The sequence below is a fragment of the Gopherus evgoodei genome, chromosome 1 (assembly GCF_007399415.2).
Source record: "Gopherus evgoodei ecotype Sinaloan lineage chromosome 1, rGopEvg1_v1.p, whole genome shotgun sequence".
NCBI lineage: Eukaryota > Metazoa > Chordata > Testudines > Testudinidae > Gopherus > Gopherus evgoodei.
In genome coordinates, this window is record NC_044322.1 from 43,468,863 (window position 1) to 43,493,281 (window position 24,419).

General features: G+C 42.9%; 1 protein-coding gene across 1 annotated transcript in view; it reads right to left on the reverse strand.

Annotated features, from left to right (window-relative positions):
- The window catches only part of KATNAL1 (katanin catalytic subunit A1 like 1), a 57,569-nt gene that overhangs the window by 24,010 nt on the left and 9,140 nt on the right, over positions 1–24,419 (reverse strand). The window contains exons 2-4 of the mRNA XM_030562880.1: positions 10,973–11,148; positions 6,878–7,038; positions 3,397–3,565 (exon numbers count right to left, since the gene is read on the reverse strand). Coding sequence (XP_030418740.1) covers positions 3,397–3,565; positions 6,878–7,038; positions 10,973–11,134 — 492 coding nt within the window. The 5' untranslated portion in view covers positions 11,135–11,148. The remainder of the gene's footprint in view (positions 1–3,396; positions 3,566–6,877; positions 7,039–10,972; positions 11,149–24,419) is intronic.

Consider the following 24,419-nt stretch of genomic DNA (forward strand, 5'->3'; position numbering starts at 1 on the left):
TTTGCAGCACTGTAACTCGCTGCGCTCAGGGGTGTGTTTTTTCACACCCCTGAGCGAGAAAGTTGCAGCGCTGTAAAGGGCCAGTGTAGCCAAGGCATTAGTAACATACACACATTGCCTATTTAAAATAAGCCTCTGGGTTGAAAGGCTGAAATTCCTGACAATTATTCCAGCCGAGGGGTAGGGGGGGAAGGGGAGCCCCATGACAATCAGCCTGGAGGCTTTCTGGGCAGTAGAGAAAGAAAGACAAAAACCACTTGGGAAACAGCATTTTAAAGGGGTGCTAGTGCATAAGCACCACCGGAGTGGGATCTCAGGGTAGAATTATTAATTATGTAGCACCATTGACATGCATATTACTATACAGGCAAATAAAGGACAAAGTCCATGACCCTGCTTACAATCAGATTGAAGAGGCTGTTACAAGACTTGGGAAGGGCATGGTTACAAACCCGTAAGATGAGATGGTTGTTTTAGCTACAAATCCAGAAAAAGAAGCCTTTATATATAGATAACAGTATTAGCATACCCATCGCAAGCTACAACCAGTCACATTGCAACTAGTATCTTACTGGATGAGAATCTTATCTTTACAATTTCTAACAAGACCTGGCCAGGCAACCAAACAAACTCCCTCTAAAATACAACATTCCGTCATTTTAGAAATCTCCCTGCATGCTGTAGAGCAGCATGATTTATAGCAACAAGTGTCTATTCAACAGCCAACAGAATTTTAATCACATGCCCTACTCTTGTACATTTAAAAATAAATGGAACACAAGGAGCACCTGATCTCATGTCAACTGATGTGCTGACAAAAAGAAGTATGCTAATTTCAGCTCCATTCCAAACACTGCATGACATCAATGCTTGTTAGCGGATAAGGATAAAACTGGTAGGAGAAATCTAAGTTCTTGCTTATATTAGGTATTAATGTAAACTATGAGAAGTTTTTTTTTAAATATTCAGATAAAATCAATTGCTAAAAGTTAAGTACTATATGAAATATATTTCTATTTATGAAACGTCTCCATCTGGTTTCCCTGTTGTAGATTATTAGTAGTATTCCGCCCAGAGATAACTTCTATCCTAGAAGCAGTACCAGCACAGCCTCATCCATAATAAAGCCTTATAATGCTCCTTACAGGAAACTTCAGAGTGCATCAAAGAGTCCTGTGGCACCTTAAAGACCAACAGATGTATTAGAGCATAAACCTTCGTGGGTGAATACTCACTTCATCAGATCCAGATTAACACGGCTACCCCTCTGATACTTCAGAGTGCATGGTTTTGCCCCCCTAAGCCCTCGTCTAGACTAATCCGCGGCATCGGCGGGTTAAAATCGATTGCTCGGGGATCGATATATCGCGTCTAGTCTGGACGCGTTGTATCGATCCCCGAGCGCGCTTACATCGATTCCGGAACTCCATCAATCCGAACGGAGTTCCGGAATCGACATGGAGAGCCGCGGACATCGATGCAGCGCCGTCCAGACTGGTGAGTACCTCGATTTTAGAAATTCGACTTCAGCTACGTTATTCTCGTAGCTGAAGTTGCGTATCTAAAATCGATTTTAATTCCTAGTCTGGACGTGGCCTTAGAGGCAAAACGTGAATGCACACATGCCTAGTGTATTAAACTGGTCACATAACATGATTTCAGTTCCTCATTTAACCAAAAGAACTGTAAACAATTTTCACAGTTCTTGAAAAGCTTTTTTATTGTAAATCTTGCTGTTCTAAGTATGTAGTGAGAAATTTCTAAAATGATTCAACTTTACATTTCTAAGTTTATTTAAAGTTTATTCACTGGCACTGCTAGAAGACTATGTCCGAACAGCCAGTGGCAAGGAGGACTAGTGTTGCTTAATACTAGTGTTGCTTCTCTTCTGTAGAATCAAAAATGACTGATACAAAGGTCACTTTTGTCTATCCCTTGACAGTGCTGGATTCTTTCCTTTAAGTCCTTTCTCATTCTTGAGTATTTAGTGTAGCTGTGAAAACTTACCAAAATATTTTCTAACTCACCAATCACAACTTGTATCATAAATACCATGAGCTCCAAATAGGTAAGATTCCCTATCTCACAAAAGTAAATGAATCTCATTATGCTCCAGTCTTGTACTGTTTATACCAGTGATACTCAGACTGCAACACATGAGCCGTAAGAGGCTCTTTAACGTGTCTCCTGCAGCTCTTTCCAGCACATAATATTAAAACACTGTGTGATTTAATTATTAATCCCCGTAAGTTATTAACCAATCAGGATGCTTTTACTATGTTAGCCAATTAAGTTATTCACTTATTTGCTCTGAGAATAATATATATGTATATAAAAACTAAGTATTTCCACTGTCATACTGCTTAAATGTGAATAGTAGTAAATAAAACAGTGTTTTCACACTACTGTGGCTCTTTGGGTTAATTTGACTCCTGAACCACTGAGGTCTGCATATCACTGATTTATACAATGGCTTCTATGGATTCCTGATAGTGACTCCACAGTTAAGGTTGTAAGGCAGTTTCAGTTATAAACACCCATTTTTCACACATGCATCTTACTTTCTCAAAAAGAATTCCTTTTGAAACGTCTTCTACAGTTACATGTTGGTAAACCAGTTCCTACTCTTCTCTCTCACTTTAGTATTGTTTTTCTTTTTACAACAAACGTCAATTCCCAGCCCATTTTAATTCAGAACACCATGTCGTCCGCCCAATGCTTTTCAATGAAACATTTTCCTTTAAATGTCTTGTTATTTATAATAATAATCTCCTAATGATAAGATTCTTAAAAAAGCGTGGTTGTCTTTTTAATCTGTATGCTTTCGGTACATCTCCATCTGCTAGTTAAAAACATACTTAAAAATACTTTTGTAAATACTTGTATACCACTGCAGAATACACAGAACAATCTCAATTGTTTTACCCATCTTAATTTAAATCCTGCCGAATCGTAATAAAATTGCATAGTATCTAAAGACGCTCACTGATCTCACTTCTATATTCTTTACTTGGAAAACTTTATAATAGGGCCAAATTCTGATCTCTTACACTGAATAGAATTCACTCCTGATTTACACTATTATACAAGAAATTAGAATCAGGTCCATAACCTTGCTGAAACATGCAGAAAAACAAAGCTCCAGTAAACTATGCTGTTATAAAAAAACCTTCCTGATTAAAAACAGTGCTGAGAGTTTAAAGCAGTACCCAGCTTGGTGACAATACAACTGACTCACTCTGTAATACGTGCTTTGTCCACAATCTGATGTGGACCCTCCATATTGCCCTTGCACAGGAAAACTTAAGTTTTTGCTTATCTATGTAAAAAAATGCTTCCTCCCTGCACACACAACCCTCCAACTCCTCCCTCCCACCGGCCGCCCCCAGTTTTTACCTTTTCCTCTCTCCCTTTAGCTCTAGATTCCCTCTCTCGGCTACTGGCAGGCTTTTCACTTTTTGATATTGGGTGTGCTCTGCCCACAGGCCCTCGCGGCTGCAATCCTGGTGATTCTTTCCTCAACGGTTTAACTTCTCGGTTAGGACGTTTAATATGAGGTGGAGCCCTGGCAACAACAAAAATATATCAATCACAGTTTAAATTAAAAAAAAAAAAAAAAAGGATCAATACCAACAGCTCAGCACTCGTGACCAACCCTACAATAACCAACCAAAATACATGTGTAAAAAACAAATTATATTTCAGTTTCCGGCTCTGAATTTCAGTTTCCCGTAGCTATAAATCATGGCACTAAATTACACTATATTCAAAAGCACAGATCCTACAAGAACAGTCATAGAAGAAATTCTGGGAAATAGGCCAGCTAAGAACTTTGACAGGCTCAATATCTAAGAGAGCAAGACAATGAGGAAAAAATGACCCATTCTCAATCTTAATTCCCCCATGCGAAAGTGTCAACACTTACAAATTGTTCAGAAAATTAGGACTAGATAGAACCAAACTGCATACTTGTACAGCTTTGTATATCTCCCACTGACCTAAATGGAAGCTGAGCAGTAGTATGAGGGGTCAGAATTTGGTTTTAAGATTAAACTGAGAGGTCATATTCATTTTGCTTGAGAGGTCAGTTTAGACTTGAAATATAGAACAAACTAAATGGCCAAGATGTAATCAATTTAAACTAATGTTACCTCTAATAAATCCCTTTATTCATGGTTGCTGCCATTGTTTCAAAACTTGCAACTACTTTCCTGAAAGATTAGTTTTTAAAAGTCTCACACACACATTTTCACAACCTGGATGTACTTATTAAGTATTTACTTCAAATAATTTTTTATTATGCGTAAAGAAACAGAAGAATTGCTGCTACTGTTACCGTTTAAAACAATTTTCTTTACTCATCTGCAGCCACATGAGACCTTAATTTATTTTACAAGGGTATTGACCTGCTGGGATGAGTCACCTCTCCCATCTATGATATTACACTCAAGCCAAGAAACAGTTTAATCTATAAACAACAAATAAATAAATCCACTTTGCACTTTAAACTGCTCTTCATCCAAAATCGCCTGAAAACTTTAAAGCTCACTGTGACACTGGCCGACCAGATGCCAGCTCGTACTAAGGTCCACATGTCTCAACTGAACATTGACAGATATATAGCTAGAGCCAGTCTAGCTGTTAATATTGTTAAAATAGATATTAGAATTATAAGGATGTGTTTAGATTTTACTGAATGCTTGTGAGCTGCTGCATGCATTAACCTCATTTATAACATCTGTATCCCATATTGTAAGGTAATATTTGAGAAGTTGTATTGTAAGCCTCTGTAAATCACCAGACAGGAGAGAGAGACATCAGCTAGTGTGAAATGCTGGTCTCCCACAGAAGATGTTACATCCTGTCCAACACAGAAGATCCATTGATACCAAACGGACTATTGTGGGACATTAAAGAGGACAAAATAAATTTGTTTGTTTTTCTTCCCCACATGAAGATGGGTCATGCAAGTGGATTCCTCCCATCAGCTGAGTTTGCAGCTCAGAGAACAAGAGATGAGGGAGATAAAAACTCATAGTAAGAAGGAACTGGAGATCTATGCTGCTTCGACTCTAGAGGGCCAGGTTTCCTAGGCATAAGTAGGAGGTCCCCACAGCTGCTTAGCCTGGATTAGTCCTATAAAACATATAGAGCTTGTTTATTATAGAAGCTTCTATTACTTTTTGAAATTTAAGATTGTAACTCATCTGTGTGTATCTGTTTACTTGCTTTAACCTTGTATGTAACTCTTATTTCCTTTCATATTTTAATAAATCTGTATATAATTTAGTATAGGATTGGTTACAAGCATTGTCTCTGGCATGAGATCTAAGGTGCAACTGACCTTGGGTAAGTGACTGGTCCTTTGGGACTGGGAGTAACCTGAACATTGTTGTGATTCTTGGTGTAAGGGACCATCTATCACAAAGGTATGTTCACCTGGGGACCAGATAGAATGGAGTACCCAAGGGGATTGTCTGTGACTCCTTGTTTGGCTGTTATAGTGCCTGAGGAGTTTACACTTGATAACTGGTTGGTGAAATCTAAGTATAAATTCATAGTGCCCTGGTTCTTAATAGTCTGTCCTGAGGTTGGTACTCATGCTCTGGAGTCATTGAGTAGCTTGACACTCACAACAGTGTAATGGGGTAGAGATGGGGAAACTGAAGCAGCAAGCTATGGTAATGTTTTACACCAACTTTGAACAGGGGGTAAATGACTACACATGGTGCAAAGCCATGAAGAATTAGGCCCCTGTCCACTAGGCAATGCACTAAGAAAACCAAATACATTTAATATAGGCTACAAAATAGCTTTTGGTTAGTAACTGCTTCTAATTACTACCAAATTCCCAATTTTGCTAACTCAGCTCTACATCATTCAGTAATATCTTGCAAGATAATAAAAATTCCAAGAACAGGCCACCCTCTTCCACCTCCCACAGATTGCTGTCGTCCGTCCCACAGGTGCCTGTATTCCAGTTCTGCTGAGCAGGATCCTCCAGATGAAAGGTATTTTAGAAATCTAAAACTAATATAGATGCTTTACTGTTTTCTACTGTATCCTTCAATTCCAACTGGCAAAAAAAAAAAAGCTTCCTATGACCTCATAAGAAAGTCTTTAGGACTTCATGAAAATAGTTAAAAAAAAAAAAAAAATCAGACAACTGACCACTCTTTCAAACAACAAAATGGGCAACTCAACTATTTTCAGAGAATCCCTTAATTACAACGTGTAACATGTTTATACAGTAAAAAGTTAGACTAGAGACCTACATTAGGGGCCTGTTACAAAGTCCACTGAATTCAATGGAGGTATTTCCATGGACTACAGTGGGCTTTGAATCTGGCCCTAACTCTGTAAAGCATCACCTTGTCTGTAGATTTCCTTCAGTACTAAAGCAATTGGCTTCAGGCAATATATTATGTACCTTAGGCCATACCTGAACCACTACTGACCTCAAAAACAGTCACTGTTCACAAATAATCCATCCTACATGATCAGCTGATTTAATAGGTCTTTTCTATCTGTAATTTTTTATTATTCCAAGGCATTTATAATAAACAAAGAATTTTGTTAGAGTTAAAGTTGTTCAAGTGAATTTTTTAGCAAGACAATCATCAAAAGTCAAGAAAATCAGTTATGGAAACATTAATATCCTGCCCAAACTCCATCTATAGGCCTTACCACACCATAATACCCAAACACACGTCCTCTTCCACTGTACAAAAACATCCAATTCCTCAAAAATCACCCCCACATTTGAACTGCGGAATTCTTTTTAGGTAGCAACAGACTCTTGAAAAATCAATTTGGCCACTGGTAAGAGAGATTAATGTTCAAGGGTGGAGTTAAAGTTTGAACTATTTCCAGTTACCTGTGCTCAGCGGGAACTGGAGGTGGCCAAACAGCAGGATCCCTAAACGGCTCATCTTGATAGGATACAGGAATATCTGGAGGTTTGTCTATTTTAAAACTCTCTAAAGTGTTGACAATACTCTTTACTTGATCATATTCCTCCAGTAATTCTTGCCGGACCTTCAAAATAAACAAGTGATTTCAGAAAAAAAGTGTTTTATATATACAATCTCAATTTACAACAGAATAAAATGTTTAGAAAATGTTTACTACAATAGAATAAATTAAAATTTACAAAGAACTAACGGCCCAATCCATCAGCTCTCAGACATGTGACTACTCCTATTATATTCAATGGAACCTTGAGAGCACGGGCTGCAAGATCCATGCCCTGATATTGTTCAAAACTTGACAGAGATGTTCACTAGTACAGGTGAATGGTCACAATCCATTCAAAGCATCAGGAATTGTTTTCAGTAACACAGACATGAGAGAGGGAAATAAAGGTAGCCTAGGTTAAGTCGACAACTAAAGCAACAGAAGAAACTGGGAACATGACTTACTGTTATAATTTGTTTTCAGGGTTATTGTAGCCATGTTGGCCCCAGGACATGAGAGAATCAAGGCGAGTGAGGCAATAACTTTTATTGGACCAACTTCTGTTGGTGAAACAGACAAGTTGACATGGAGAGCAACCCTGTGGGGGGTCAAAAGCTTGCCTCTTTCACCATAGGCACCCAGTTTCTAATCTGCTGGAAGGTGCTTCCCCCGGCTCTGCTCTTACTCTACCCCTTCTCCCAATGCCCCACCCCCACCCTGCTTGTTCCCACCCTGCCTCTTCTCACCCCTTCCCCACCCAGTTCCACCCTCTCCCCCAAGCACACTGCGCCTTTGCTCCTCCCCTCACTGCCAGCGCCTCCTGATGCCGCAAAACAGCTGATGCACAGCAGGCGGTAGGCACTGGGAGGGAGGAGGAGGCGCTGATTGGTGGTATCCACCGGCAGGAAGAAGGCACTGGGGGGAGGGAGAGCCATTGATAGCGAGGCTGCCAGTGGATACTAAGCACCCACCTTTTTTTTTTTCCTGTGGGTGCTCCAGCCCCAGAGCACCAATGGAGTCAGCACCTATGTCTTTCACCAACAGAAGCTGGTCCAATAAAAGGTATTACATCACCCACGTTTTCTTACTTTTATAACGGAAGTCTGACTGTTAATTAATACACTTGCATTGTATGTTTGAAACTTTCATTTTCTACTGGTCAGAGAATATAGTAGACAACTAGCACCATTCAAATAGATAATTCCTTAAAATGTATCTCATACTTGTTAATCTATTATCTGTTGTCTCATGGCCTGATCCAGCTCTCACTGAAATCAAGGAGATCCTTTTCTTTAATGCACTAAATTAATTTTTCAATGAAATCCAAGTATTAGAAATGTCAAGTTAATGTGGCAGTTTGACAAACCTTACTAAGTGCCAAGACCTTTCATAGCCCCAATGTAAAGATCTATGAATAGTATGATATTTAATATACATACAATATGATGGGGGCTAATTTAGCTACAATTAATCAGGAAAGAGATCTTGGAATCATCATGGACAGTTCTTTGAAGACGCCCACGCAGTGTGCAGCAGCAGTCAAAAAAGCGAACAGGATGTTAGGAATCATTCAAAAAGGGACAGAGTAAGACGGAGAATATCTTATTGCCCTTATATAAATCCATAGTACGCCCACATCTTGAATACTGCGTACAGATGTGTTCTCCTCATCTCAAAAAAGATATACTGGTATTAAAAAATGTTCAGAGAAGGGCAACTAAAATGATTAGAGGTTTGAAACGGGTCCCATATGAGGAGAAATTAAACAGGCTAGGACTTTTCAGCTTGGAAAAGAGGAGACTAAGGGGGGATATGATAGAGGTATATAAAATCATGAGTGGTGTGGAGAAAGTGAATAAGGAGAAATTATTTACTTGTTCCCATAATATAAGAACTAGGGGCCACCAAATAAAATCAATGGGCAGCAGGTTTAAAACAAATTAAAGGAAGTTCTTCTTCATACAGTGCACAGTCAACCTGTGGAACTCCTTGCCTGAGGAGGTTGTGAAGGATAGGACTGTAACAGGGTTTAAAAGAGAACTAGATAAATTCATGGAGGTTAAGTCCATTAATGGCTATTAGCCAGGATGGGTAAGGAATGGTGTCCCTAGCCTCTGTTTGTCAGAAGGTGGAGATGGATGGCAGGAGAGAGATCACTTGATCATTACCTGTTAGGTTCACTCCCTCTGGGGCACCTGGCATTGGTCACTGTTGGTAGACAGGATACTGGTCTGGATGGACCTTTGGTCTGACCCAGTATGGCCATTCTTATGAGTACTGTTGAAGTCAGTGGGAGTAATCCTGGGCTGAAAGTTAAGCACTTACATAAGCACTTGAGCTTTAATGACTTATTCTGGCCACATTAAAGTCAATGGTAAAATTCCTATTTATTTCAGTGATGGAAGGATTGGCTCTTTTAGATCATTTTGAAAATTGATCAGCTTGTCTTCAGCCTTCGTCCTGGATTCCCTCCATTATACAAAAAGTGTTTTCTAACATCAACAAATTAATCTTTGGAGAATATGTGTACAAAGTGTATACTATGAATACACGTCGTATATGTATCTTATACAAATTCTTATTGTATAAAACTTAATTTGAATGGGATGCAATATGTCTTGTGCAAGTTTTTTTTAATTTAATTAAGAAGATCATCTCAGGTAATTATTTTAAATTTTTGCCTGTCTATAGTAGTATCACGTACAAACATAAACCTGTATTGTCCCTCTACTTTGTCCATTTTGCCTTGATAAACAGTTTTTTTTGTATGTGCGTTCTGAATGGAGTTGAAGTTAACATAGAACATTTTGTCTACAACAACTTTAATTTATATAGTGCCTTATTTTGCCAAAATGTGTTTGACATCAGTATTAAACTAATTATATGTGTCTGTTTAAAATCTGCACAGCACAAAACACTGGACTAAGCTCTATCCTTGGTTGCCTGCAGGGGGCTCCTACTAAAGTCACGATACCACCATGCCCAGATCCAAGGACAGAATTTGTCCCATTGATTTTGCTACATTCCACAAAAAGAGGCAGTTTTTCTGACAACCCCTCCCCACCGCTGCACGTAACCTGTTTTTTTTTCAAAGTGATATTTGGAATCCAAGAGATTTATGCTGTAAGAATTTATCGAAACCCAGACTGACATATGTGAGCTCATGCGAGTTAACGGACTCCAGGACCCAACGCTAATATTGATACAATATTGAACTAACTCAAATGTTTTGGTCTAAAAACTGTGACATTATCCCTCAAAGATTTCACATCTGTTGTTAATATTGTGTTTAAGTATTGAATCAATGATTTATGCCTTTCGGCCCTTTTGTATGTTTTCCTTGCTGTTGGATCTATCTGCCTTGGGATCTCAGATGACACCTGCTTATAGCATTAAGTCATGCAGCACACTGTCTGCTGCTTATCTATTTCTATTGCTATGTCAGTCTGCTTCCTCCACCTCTGCACTATCACAGATCAGTAGCTTGGGAGCAATTTACTTCCCATTAACACTACAGATTCATTCTCACTCTTTCCATCGCTCCTAGAAATAGACCCACAAATACTCCTCATGCAAATACAGTTGAGCACGTGCCCAAATGATTGTGAGATCAGGGCCTAAGAGTACTATCTAAATCTGCAGATAACATTTTAGATAATTGCAACTATATTGATCTTTTTAATGATGCAAGCTTAATACTGCTTATTAGTTGGATGAAAGATGAGAGAGCAAAAGGAAATTATAGTATTAGTAGAAAACATAATAGTATTTCCAAAACAGGCAGTCACACACAATTAGTCCATTGATTAGCAAGACACACTATGTGAAGACAAGAAAATTGATTCAATTAGAACTAAAGAACCCCTTCTAACTATGTTACAAGAAATATTGCCACATAAGTATCATGAACTTCAATTTAGACAATATATACTTAGGCTACATTTTAAAAAGCTTTGTGCAATGCTGTATTTCTTTCCAAATCTACCATACGCAGTGCAATATCACTTCATCATACCTGTTGCCATTTGCCCTTAACTGCTGGGTCTCTGACTGATTGACAGTGTCTCTGAATCTGCTGGATGACACCTTGGTAATATACCATAGAGGAGTCGTAGTTCCCAAGAAGCGCATATTCTCTCCCTTTTTTGGCATTATCACAAATCTCTGCCAAATTCATCGTCTCTCACAAACCTAAAACATAATATTTAATCATAAGACGAAAACTTGTATAGGCTATATAATGATTTAGAAAATCATTAGGTAGTTTTTGTTTTGCTATTCCTTGTATGGCTGCTTTACATCCATTTTCCCATTTAGATGTACAGATTATTATAGTACCTCCTTATTATGCTGATTATTGACAATAAACCACAATGACTGGTAATGCTTATGTATTTCTCCTCTACCCTAAGCCTGTTAAATCATTACAAGAACAGGAGTACTTGTGGTACCTTAGAGACTAACAAATTTATTTGAGCATAAGCTTTCATGGGCTACAGCCCACTGCATTGGATGCATAGAATGGAACATATAGTGAGGAGATATATATACATATAGGCCATGGCTACACTTACAGTTCTGCAGCGCTGGTAGTTACAGCTGTGTTCGTACAGCTGTGTAGGGCCAGCGCTGCAGTGTGGCCACATTTGCAGCACTTGCAGCGCTGTTGGGAGTGGTGCATTGTGGGCAGCTATCCCACAGAGCACCTCGTCCCATTTTGGCACTGTGGCTTGTGGGAAGGGGAAGAAAGTGTGCGGGTCTTTCTGCTTCCTGTGCCAATGCCCCATGGTGCTTTGCTACACATTCCGAGCAGTTTGGTGGCATTGTGAGTCTGCAGCGCGATTTCTGAGATTTCTGATACAAATGGAGCCTGAGCTGCTGAGGACCTTGCTGATGAATGTTGCCAGCACATCACGCATGACAGTGGAGCTATTCCTTCAGCTGCAAAGTGACAGTGAGGAGTCAGACAATGATATTGAAATGCCTGACGCTCAAGACACTCAATTGCTTGTGGCAGTAACAGACGTGCTCAGCACTGTGGAACGGCGCCTTTAGGCTCGGGAAACCAGCACTGAGTGGTGGGATCACATCGTCCTGCAAGCCTGGGATGACGAGCAGTGGCTGCAGAACTTTCGGATGAGAAAAGCCACTTTCATGGGACTGTGTGTTGAGCTCGCCCCTACCCTGCGGCGCAGGGACACGAGATTGAGAGCTGCCCTGCCAGTGGAGAAGCGGGTGGCTATTGCAATCTGGAAGCTGGCAACTCCAGACAGCTACCGATCGGTGGCGAACCAGTTTGGAGTGGGAAAGTCCACCATTGGAATGGTGCTGATGTAAGTTTGCACAGCCATTAATCGCACCCTGCTAAGAAGAACTGTGACTCTGGGGAACGTGCAGGACATTGTGGATGGCTTTGCACAAATGGGTTTCCCTAACTGTGGAGGGGCAATAGATAGGACGCATATTCCTATTCTGTCACCACCCCACCTGGCATCAGAGTACGTTAATCGCAAGGGGTATTTCTCCGTGGTTCTGCAAGTGCTTGTGGATCACCGTGGGCGTTTCACTGACATTTACTCAGGATGGCCTGGAAAGGTGCATGATGCACGCATCTTTCGGAACAGTGCCCTGTTCAGGAAGCTGAGGGCCGGGACTTTTTTCCCAGACCGCAAGATCACAGTAGGGGACGTCGAAATGCCCACTGTGATCCTTGGAGACCCTGCTTACCCCTTAATGCCTTGGCTCATGAAACCGTATATAGGGAAGCTTGACAGGAGCAAGGAACGGTTCAACTACAGGCTGAGCCGGTGCAGAATGACTGTGGAGTGTGCTTTTGGCCGTTTGAAAGCCCGCTGGAGGTGTCTTTATGGGAAGCTAGATTTGGGGGAAAGCAGCATCTCCGCTGTTATATCCGCGTGCTGTACCCTCCATAAATATTTGTGAAGGGAAGGGTGAAAGATTCAGTGAGGAATGGACCTCCGAGGTTCGACGCCTAGAGGCTGAATTTGCACAGCCAGAGAGCAGGGCTACTAGAGAGGCTCAGGAAAGGGCTTCAAGGATTAGGGATGCCTTAAGGGAGCAATTTGATGCTGAGAGCCAACAGTAATATTTGGTGCCTTTGCTGTGCTCCTTTCTACCTTGGGATACAGTATTTACCACTTTCTGCAATAATAAAAACAATTGTAAAAGTCATAAAATCCTTTATTCAAAGTACAGTACATAAAAGGCCAGGGGGGTTAGGGTGGTGGACTGTACATTCAGAGGTTTGAATATGTCCTGTTTGGATTGCTGTTCAATGTCTGCTCCACTTCAGGATTACTATGCTGCAGGGTAATGGGGGTGGAGTGCACAGGGTAAGGATTGTAGTTATCAGGGCTGGTAGGTGAGCGTACAGGTGTTGGGGGCAGCTGGGGGTAATAAGAAACTGGCTGCTGGAGAAAGGTGTTTTGTGCAAATACTGGGGAACAAGACAGCTTTGGGAGACTTGTGGGTTACCACGGTACAGATCTGCCTGCATGGCTACGAGAGACTCGAGTCAGTTTGGCGAGCCAGGAGGCTTATCATGTGCTTTGAGGTTTTTTTGGTAGCCAATTCCTTTCTCCTGCTTTCTGTTTGCCTCCACTCATACATTTTCTCTCTCCATTCCTGCGTCTTCCTACTTTCTCTGTTGTAGTGATTCATAACTGCTTTGATCAATTCCTCTTTTGATTTTCATGGATTTTTTCTCAAGTTCTGCAAGCGACGTGAGGCATTGATCCGGCTGCATTAGTCAAGGTCACTAAAAAAAAACATAGAAACATGTAATACACAGAGGCTACATTGTTTATCATCACACAGTGAAGGAGTTTGTAGACTTTTTGTAGCATCATTCTCACATACCTAACATAACACAGAGAGGCCAGGGAAGCGAAGGCATGGCGAGCAATGGGGTGAGTGTTTCTGCCCCGACTTCACCTGGGAGGGGGAACTGTCTGATGGCTCACTGGGGTTTATCTGCACTGGGTAGAGGAGGTAGCTGGTGGCCTGCACAGGGGACAGTAGGGAACATGAAGCTGGCGAGCTGCTGGCAGGGGGGGCGGTCCGTGGAACTGCCGGCCTGCGGGGGGGTGGGGGGGTGACCAGAACGCACCACGGGGCTGGCTACCTGCTGGGGGTGGGGAGACCGGAACGCACCACGGGGCTGGCTACCTGCTGGAAGGGGGGGGGGGACCGGAACGCACCGCGGGGCTGGCAACCAGCTGGAGGGCGGGGGGGAGAGACCGGAACGCACCGCGGGGCTGGCAACCAGCTGGAAGGGGGGGGGGAGAGACCGGAACGCACCGCGCGGCTGGCTACCTGCTGGAAGGTGGGGGGGTGAGACCGGAACGCACCGCCGGGCTGGCTACCTGCTGGAAGGGGGGTGGGAGACTGGAACGCACCGTGGGGCTGGCTACCTGCTGGAAGGGGGGGTGGGAGACCGCGAACCTGGCGCCCTGCACTGAAGTATCCCTAAATTCTCAACAGGGTTTCCTACTGCCAGATATATCACTGCTGCGTGTTACCTGGGAAGAGAGGGAGGGTCTTCTACAGCAATGTGGATTCCGCCCTGGCCCCTATGCAGCTTGCCTGTGTGCAGCCATGGTACCCCCACCCCTCGCTGCACAGTGGATCAGACGAGTTAGCCTGACCAGGACAAGGACCATGGTGGCTCTCCCTATAAACTTGCGAAAGCACATTGCCCATGCTCTGGCTGCAACTTTTCAAGAGATTACCGAGGCAGATTACAGAGACGTGATAGAGCAAATCAATGGGCTATTCCACGTTTAGGCATGCAGGCAGGCAGCCATAACCCAAACCGTCCTCTCCCAAAACATAAAATCTGCTTACCCCGAGCACGCTCCTCTGCTTCTTCTTCACCAGCAACTTCCCGCTGCTGCGACTGGCTAACCTCCTCCTGGCTTGAGAAGAGCTCCTGGCTGCATGATTCCTGGGACTCCGGGGTGTCTCCCTCCACCCCAGTAGCCTGACTCTCGGCTTCCTCTACACCCTCCCCCACTTCTCCCTGCTCTGAACTCTCCATCTTGCTCCTAGGATTGGCAGTGGGGTCACACCCAAGTATGGCATCCAGCTCCTTGTAAAAACGGCAGGTCGTGGGGGCAGCTCCTGAGCGGCAATTTCCCTCACGGGCTTTGCAGTAAGCACTGCGCAGCTCCTTAATTTTTACCCTGCACTGCAACGCATCCCGTTCATGGCCCCTTATCAGCAAGGACTGCGATATCTGCCCATAGGTATCATAATTTCTCCGGCTGGAGCGCAGCTGTGCTTGCACAGCTTCCTCACCCCAAACACTGATGAGGTCCTGCAGCTCGGAACTGTTCCATGCTGGGGCTCGTCTGGGGCGTGGAGGCATGGTCGCTGATTGATTGATTGATTGATTGCACTCCACACCTGGCTGAGCAAACAGGAAGGGGATTTTTAAAATTCCCGGGACATTTAAAGGTGGGGTCAGCTGAGCCCAGGGCAGTGGAGTGTGCAGGATTACCAGAGAGGCTTAAAAGGTATGTTGGGATACCTCCTTATACCCCGGAGGTCAATAAAAGCACTGGTGCGGGTCCACACTTGCTGACCAGCGCTGGATCACCAGCGCTGGAATCGCTACACTCGAGGCTCGACCGGGTGTACAGCCAGCGCTGCAACCAGGGAGTTGCAGCGCTGGCCATGCTTTGCAAGTGCGGCCACATCCTAAGTTGCAGCGCTGTAACCCCCTCACCAGAGCTGCAACTCTCTAGTGTAGCCATGGCCATAGAGAACGTGAAAAGGTGGGAGTTGCCCAACCAACTCTAAAAGGCTAATTAATTAAGATAAGCTGTTATCAGCAGGAGAAAAAAATCTTTTGTAATGATAATCAAGATAGCCCATTTCAGACAGTTTGACAAGAAGCTGTGAGGATACTTAACACGAGGAAACAGATTCAGTGTGTGTAATGGGTCAGCCATTCCCAATCTCTATTTAAGCCTAAATTGATTATATCTAGTTTGCATATCAATTCAAGTTCAGCAGTTTCTCATTGGAGTCTGTTTTTGAAGCTTTTCCGTTGCAAAATTGCCACCTTTAAATCTGTTACTGAATGGCCAGAGAGGCTGAAGTGTTCTCCTACTGGTTTTTGAACATTATGATTCCTGATGTCAGATTTTTGTCCATTCTTTTGCACAGAGACTGTACATTGGCCAAACCAGACATGGCAGAGGGGCATTGCTGGCACATGATGATATATATCACATTGGTAGATGTGCAGGTGAATGAGCCCCTGATGGTGTGGATGATGTGATTAGGTCCTATGATGGTGTAACTTGAACAGAGATGTGGACAGAGTTGGCATCGGGCTTTGTTGCAAGAATAGGTTCCTGCGTTAGTGTTTTTGTTCTGTATCTTTTATGCTAAAATAAATTTGTTAGTCTCTAAGGTGCCACAACTACTCCTGTTCTTTTTGCGGATACAGACTAACCTGGCTGCTACTCTGAAACCTGTCATTAAATCATTACATGCAAGTGGACTGCAACACCCACACCGAGCCCTCTTGTTGTCAATTTTCAGTTTACATAGATTCATAGCTTCTATGGTCAGAAGGGACCAATGTGATCACCTAGTCCAACTCCCTGCACAAAGCAGGCCACAGAACTCAACCCATCCACTTCTATAACAAACCCTTAACCTATGCCTGAGTTATTGAAGTCTTCAAATTGTGGTTTGAAGACCTCAAGCTGCAGAGAATCCACCAGCAAGTGACCCATGCCCCACGCTGCAGGGGAAGGTGAAAAACCTCCAGGGCCTCTGCCAATCTGCCCTGAATTCCTTCCCAACCCCAAATATGGTGATCAGCTAAACCCTGAGCATGTGGGCAAGACTCACCAGCCAGCACTCAGAAAAGAATTCTCTGCAGTAACTCAGATCCCATCCCATCCAACATCCCATCACCAACCACTGGGCATACTTATCTGGCGATAATCAAAGATCAGTTGCCAAAATTAGACTCTCCCATCATACCACCCCTTCCATAAACTTATCAAGCTTAATCTTAAAGCCAGAAATATCTTTTGCCCCCACTACTCCCCTTGGAAGGCTGTTCCAGAACTTCACTCCTCTAATGGTGAGAAACCTTCGTCTAATTTCAAGTCTAAACTTCCTAGTGTCCAGTTTATACCCATTCGTTCTTGTATCTACATTGGTACTAAGCTTAAATAATTCTTCTCCCTCCCTAATATTAATCCCTCTGATATATTTATAAAAGAGCAAGCATATCCCCCCTCAGCCTTCTTTTGGCTAGACTAAACAAGCCAAGCTCTTTGAGTCTCCTTTCATATGACAGGTTTTCCATTCCTCGGATCATCCTAGTAGCCCGTCTCTGAACCTGTTCCAGTTTGAATTCATCCTTCTTAAACATGGGAGACCAGAACTGCACATAGTATTCCAGGTGGGGTCTCACCAGCACCTTATATAATGGTACTAACACCTCCTTATCTTTGCTGGAAATACCTCGCCTGATGCATCCTAAAACCGCATTAGCTTTTTTAACAGCCATATCACATTGGCGGCTCATAGTCATCCTGTGATCTACCAATACCCCAAGGTCCTTCTCCTGCTCTGTTGCTTCCAACTGATGGAATCCAGTTATTAATCCCTAAGTGCATGACCTTGCACTTTTCACTATTAAATTTCATCCTATTACTCCAGTTTACAAGGTCATCCAGATCTTCCTGTATGATATCCCGGTCCTTCTCTGTGTTAGCAATACCCCCCAGCTTCGTGTCATCCGCGAACTTTATTAGCACATTCCCGCTTTTTGTGCCAAGGTCAGTAATAAAAAGGTTAAAGGTTACAGCAGAGGTCTCAAACTCAAATCACCAGGAGGGCCACATGAGGACTAGTACATTGACCCAAGGGCAGCATCACTGACACCTTTTCATATAAAGATACAAAAGCGCCCCCCTCCACTGCCCTCAGCCCTGCCCCCACTCCACCCCTTCCATGAGGCCCTGCCCCTACCCCACCTCTTCCCTGCCCCCATTCCAACCCCTTCTCCAATGTCCCCGCCCGAACTCTGCCCCCTCCCTGTCCCTATTCCAACCCTTCCCCCAAATCCCCACCCCTGCCCTACCTCTTCTCCACCTCCTCCCCTGAGTGCGTGGCTCTCTGCTCCTCCCCCTCCCTCCTGGAAAGTGCTAAGCGCCGCCAAACAGTTGTTCTGCAGTAGGCAGCGCCTGGAGGTAGGCAGAGGAGCGGGGACACAGCGCGCTGGGTGGGGGGAGTGGGGACAGAGGGGGAGGGGAGCTTGGCAGCCACAAGAAATAACTCTGGGGCACGTGTTTGTGACCCCTGGTTTACAGCAAGCTAAGGTATAAACAGAGTGCATGGCAGGCTAGGGCAGGGTAAATGCCTGTGTGGACCATGCTGCCTTACACTAACAGTTCACTGGTGTGCTTTAATCTATTCCAGTTTCAAAGTGAGTCAAAGCGCACCAGGGAAATTTTAATGCACGGCGGCAGGGTCCACATCATAGATGCTTGGTTCATAGCAGGTGTCATGAATATAAAGGGAAGGGTAACAACCTTTATGTATGCAGCAACATAAAATCCCTCCTGGCCAGAGGTACACTTTACCTGTAAGGGGTTAAGAAGCTCAAATAACCTGGTTGGTACCTGACCAAAAGGACCAATAAGGAAAGAAGATACTTTCAAGTCGGAGGGGGGGCCGGGGGGGAAAAGGAGAGGTTTTGTTTGTGCTCTCTTTGTTTGTTCTCTCTCTGTCCAGAGAGAGAACAGAGACCAAGCAGGTAAACTATCTCCTGAAAAGATACCTGAAATGATACATTTAAAATTACAGAAACGGTAAGTAAAGGCAAGGAAATGAATTAGATTATCTTTTGTTTTAGCTTGTGAATTTTCCCTATGCTAAGAGATAATTTCAGTCCTGTTTTGTAACTGGAAAGCAGAGTTGGAATCTGTGCTTTAAATCGTTTTATTTACTTTGTAAAGTTACCTTCCATCCTGATTTTGCAGGTGTGATTCTTTTACTACTTTTTTTTTTTTAATAAAATTCTTCTTTTAAGAACTTGATTGATTTTCAGTGTCCTAAAAACCCAGGGGTTTGTCTGTGCTCACCTTGTAACCAATTGGTTAGTACACCTCTACCCCGATATAACATGAATTCGGCTTTACCGTGGTAAAGCAGCACTCCGGGGGGGGGAGGGGCTACGCACTCCAGTGGATCAAAGCAAGTTTGATACAACACGGTTTCATCTATAAAGCGGTACGATTTTTTGGCTACTGAGGACAGCGTTATATTGGGGTGGAGGTGTATATTATTCTCGAGCCTCCCCAGGAAAGGGAGTGAAGGGGTTTGGGGGAATATTTTGGGGAAACAGGGACTCCAAGTGGCCCCTTTTCCTAGTTTTGGTCTAAACCACTTAGTGGGGGCAGCAATACCATCCAAGAACAAGAAAAGGATTTGTACTTTGGGGAAGTTTTAACCTAAGCTGGTAGAAATAAGCGTAGAGAGTCTTTCATGTAGGTCCCCACATCTGTACCCCAGAGTTCAGAGTGGGGAGGGAACGCGGACAGCAGACTAGTGCAGGATACATTTACACACCATCTCACTGCAAACTAAGTGTTCGTGTACAGAATTAGGCTTTAATTTATATACCACCACAACATATATTAGCAACCAGCCACTCATGAATCACATCACATGAGGCTTTACAAGTATTATATTATTTGTATTACCTGAGTGATTAGGAGATCCAATCAACATTAAGAGCCCACTGGGTTAGGAACTTTTGAAAGACCTCATCTTAACCAGGTTACATTTGAAATATAGACGACAGGAAAAGGACAGGAGAAAGGGAAAGGCCAAGTAAGCAGAAGTTTGGGAACAGAGACAGAATCAAGAATTGACCTCCGCTCTCAACTCCGATTTGAGAGCGCCTTAACCACAAGACTATCCTCTCTCTCTTTTAAAAATATTCTCTCCTTCGTAGCAGTTGCCATGAAGATATCTCGAACCCAGTAGTTCCCAGCTACACTATGTCTAAAGAGCTCAGTTACACTCAATGCACTATAAAGACAAATGTACTTCTGTATACTATCCAATTTCTTTTAATTTGTGTAATGCACGTAACAAGGGCTGATGAGGAAAATGTTTGTCGGCTTTTGGGGATTTTCACAAATATAAATTTCAATGCTCATGAAATATGCCAAATTGACAGCAATAGAAACACAAGCCTTCTCTGAAATCATAGGACGTGACATGGACAGTGATGTTGAAAGCTTGGACACACTTTGTTCCAGAAATGCTGCTTTTACTTGAATGATAAAACAAGGTTACTTCCCTGCTGCTGGATGTCTTCAAAAAGATTGTCAAAACAGAGCTACATCACTGGGGTGGACCCAAAGATTGGAGCCCTCTGAAAAGTTTCTGAGAACTTGGTGTGATGGATGCTGGTGCCATCCAGAAATTTTTGGTAGAATCCATGAGGCCATTATTAATACAATCCCTCTGTCTGACTGACTCATTTCCAGAATATCCAACAATTTGTGAGACTTTTATTGAACAGTAGATGGCTCAAAGACCAATGCATCCATGCTCCTGATGAGCAGGTCTTGGAAGATTTTACATCTTCCATAATACTTTTGATATCTATCATAACATCCTCTGGAGAAACATGAGTTGTATGGAGTATGGTCTACACTCTCTTCCTCAGCTGTGGAATCTGAATCATATCTCAGTGAAGGAGGTAGTACAGGGGTTTGGCAGGTTGGTATACCAAGAGGGAAATTAAAAAGTGACTGCCATTGCTATCCTCCAAGACTGTGATGTCCAGGAAGGCCATTTGGCTCATGGCAGATAAACGTGCAAAATGGCCCTTGTGCAGAAGGTGGGGTTCGAAACCTCAACTGAGAGGGATGTACTGAAGTACTCTGTGTCGACGGTGAAACCAAGAAAGGTCTAGTTTGAGGCAAAAGGAACTAAATGACCCACGAATGAACCTCTCATTCTATTCCATTGGCACCAAAGTAACAATAAGGAAACTTCAGCTCCAAATCCTCAGTTCCAAGGGAATCCTTAACATCACCCTAGCAAGTGGAGCACTGTGGGATTTCTGCTCAGCAGAACAGATAATGGTGCCTGAAATTAAAACTGTAGCCTCTCCGGGACTGAAACTGGGGAGAAAAGACAATCTTTCCATCAGGACTAGATAAGATGGACCTAATCCTTAGAACCAAGGAGATGGGCTTCTGATAACAAGAACCTCCTACCTTAGAACCAGATAATTCCACCTTAATCTTCAGTGCCAACCACTTGCCTGATCCTCAGGAACATGACCTCATGGAGCAATGGTGCCATGTATTCCTCTTTTCTCCATCTCTCAACACCAAGGAAAGTGGATTTGGCGTGGCGTTCAAAGCTACCTTTGGGTTTCTCAGATCCTCTCTTGGAACCGGAACTGGATATGCCTGAAGACTGGAACTGCTAAGGGCTGAAGACAGTTCTGACTCCAATTCTGCACTGGAAGCTCTAAGAAGTCAACTCCCTACCCAATTTCAAGTCTCTGCTGCAAAGTTTGGGGGTACTAGAACTATTCAAAGAAAAAGTCATCAGAATTTTTTAACATGGGTAAAATATATTTTCCCCTTACCTTGTTCTCTGATATGGCTGAATTGTTTTGGCTGAAATTAAAGAACAGTCTGAGCTGAACAGAAAATAAAACTAAGCAAAATGTATAAAATAAATAAGTGGTCCTCACAATTATGGAAAAAGCAAAATAAACTAAAATCAACTAAATTGGATCACAGAGAAATAACAAAGAAAACAATTCAGGAAAAAAATCCACCTTCTTCTGAAAAATAAAAGGGAAAAATAAAAACTATAAATCTCTATAAACATGAGCTATAGTAAGACTAATGCAGTATAGCCAGGGTCTTTAAAAAATAAGGCAAAAATTAAGAGGCCTGGGCTATGTCTACGTTAGCACTTTTGTCAGTAAAACTTGTTTGTCAGGAGTGTGAAAAAACCACACCCTTGACCAACGTAAATTACAGCAACAGATGCGCTGGTGTGAACAGCACTAGGCTCTTCTGCCGACATAGCTACAGCTGCTCGGTGGGGTGATTTAATTATGCCTATGGTAGAGCTCTCTCCCATCAGCAGAGTGGCTACATGGGAGTCCTTACAACTGCGGCGCTTTCAGTCAGTGATCTCCCTGCTGAGTCACACAGCATAAGGAGACTGCTGCCGGACTAGAACGCAGAGGGGACTAAATCCAGAACAAGGGGCAGGAAAAGGACAAAGTGTTCCTGGGAGTTGGGGGGCAACAAATGGCTGGGCAAGGAGACTGGGAGCTGCAGGAGAAGAGAAGGAGAGGCTGGAATCTGGAACAAGAAAGGGGGATAGACTGAGATTGGATAAGAAACCAAGAGAGGGCAGCTAGAACTGAGAACAAGTGAAAAAGCAGGAAGGCAGATCAGACCTAGGGCGACCAGATGTCCTGATTTTATAGGAACAGTCCTTACTTTTGGGCCTTTTTCTTATATAGGCTTCTATTACCCCCACCCCCTACCCACGTCCCAATTTTTCACACTTGCTGTCTGATCTTCCTAATCAGACCTGGAGCAGCAAACTAGGAGTGGCTGGGCAAGGAGATTGGGACTGGGGAGAAACCTGCGGACTAGAGACTGAAACAGGGTAGGCAAGAAGAAAAGGACTGGGAGAAGGCACCAGGGTGGGGAAGAGACAGGACTAGGACAGATTGGAGGGGATGGAGCAGAAGGGATCAAGTCTGAGGGGAGTAGGGATAGAATGGGCAGAAGTCTGTGCCCAACAGAGAACATTCCCCTCCACAGCCTGGGAAAAAAACCATTAATTCCTGAGTCTCACCATTCCTCTGCTGACAGCAAACACCTGTGAAATCCACTAGCAAAATGTGTCTCACCCCCTCTTGTGGTACATACAAACGATGACAACCTACTACTGCTATCAGTTACTTCACTAGTGGCAGAGAACTGTGCAGTGGCGCTAAAGATTCCAATTCTGCTGATGAACCATGGGGGTGTCAATATGATGCCACATGATGAATTATCTGTTTTTCAGTTTGCTTTTTTAAAAAACTAGGAAATTACACATAAAAGTCCTAAGATAAAATAATAGTAAGGTTGTAAAGTCAAGCATTCAAATGTTAGGAAATGCCAGCTCCTTTGTGCACATGCATGATACAGTCTTTAATTACATTATCACATCCTATTTTATCCACAAGATACCTATCTCATTCAGTGCACAGAAACAGGGATATGTAGGAAAGGAAGCTGTTATTTGTAAGACTTGTTGCAGAAGCTGGAAGGGATGTAATGAATGAGGCAGGCTTTTGCAGAAACAGAAAAGATGGTTCTATAGTTAAGACAGCTGAATAACTGGATTCTATCCCTGCCTCTGCCACAGGCACAAAACTTAAACCAAAATGTTCAAACTAACTGTGTTCCTCATTTTCTGGGTGGCCATCTTAATACCTTGGTGTCTGATTTGCAGAAGTGCTGAGCACTTGCAACTGAAGTCAACTAGAGCTGCGCTTTGAACATATAAAAGTGCTATACAGTAGAACCTCAGAGTTACGAATACCTCAGGAATGGAGGTTGTTTGTAACTGAAATGTTCCTAACTGAACAAAACATTATGGTGGTTCTTTCAAATGTTTACAACTGGACATTGACTTAACACAGCTTTGAAACTTTACTATGCAAAATAAAAATTTTGCTTTTAACCATCTTAATTTAAATGAAACAAGCACAGAAACCATTTCCTTACCTTTCAAATCTTTTTTTAAAAAACTGTCCCTTCATTTTTTTTAGTAGTTTATGTTTAACACAGAACTGTACTGTATTTGCTTTTGTTGTGTGTGTGTCTCTGCTGCTGCCTGATTGTGTGCTTCCAGTTCCAAATGAGGTGTGTGGTTGACTGGTCAGTTTGTAACTCTGGTGTATGTAACTCTGAGGTTCTACTGTATAATGTTACGTTTTCTGAAAAAAATCAGGTTTTATGCATCTCAAATTAGGAACCCAAAAATTGGTGGAAACTTTTAACCTTAATCTCTCTGTGCCTCAGTTCCCTATACGTAAACTTGTGGAACCTCTTGCCTGAAGGCTAGGACTATAACAGCGTTTAAAAGAGAACTGGATAAATTCCTGGAGGTTAAGTCCATTAATGGCTATTAGCCAGGATGGGTAAGGAATGGTGTCCCTAGACTTCTTTTGTTTGTCAGAGGATGGGGATGGATGGCAGGAGAGAGATCATTTGATCATTACCTGTTAGGTTCACTCCCTCGGGTGCACCTGGCATTGGCCACTGTCGGTAGACAGGATACTGGGCTAGATGGACCTTTGGTCTGACCCAGTATGGCCGTTCTTATGTAAACCGAGGGTAATATCTGCCCCTTACCTA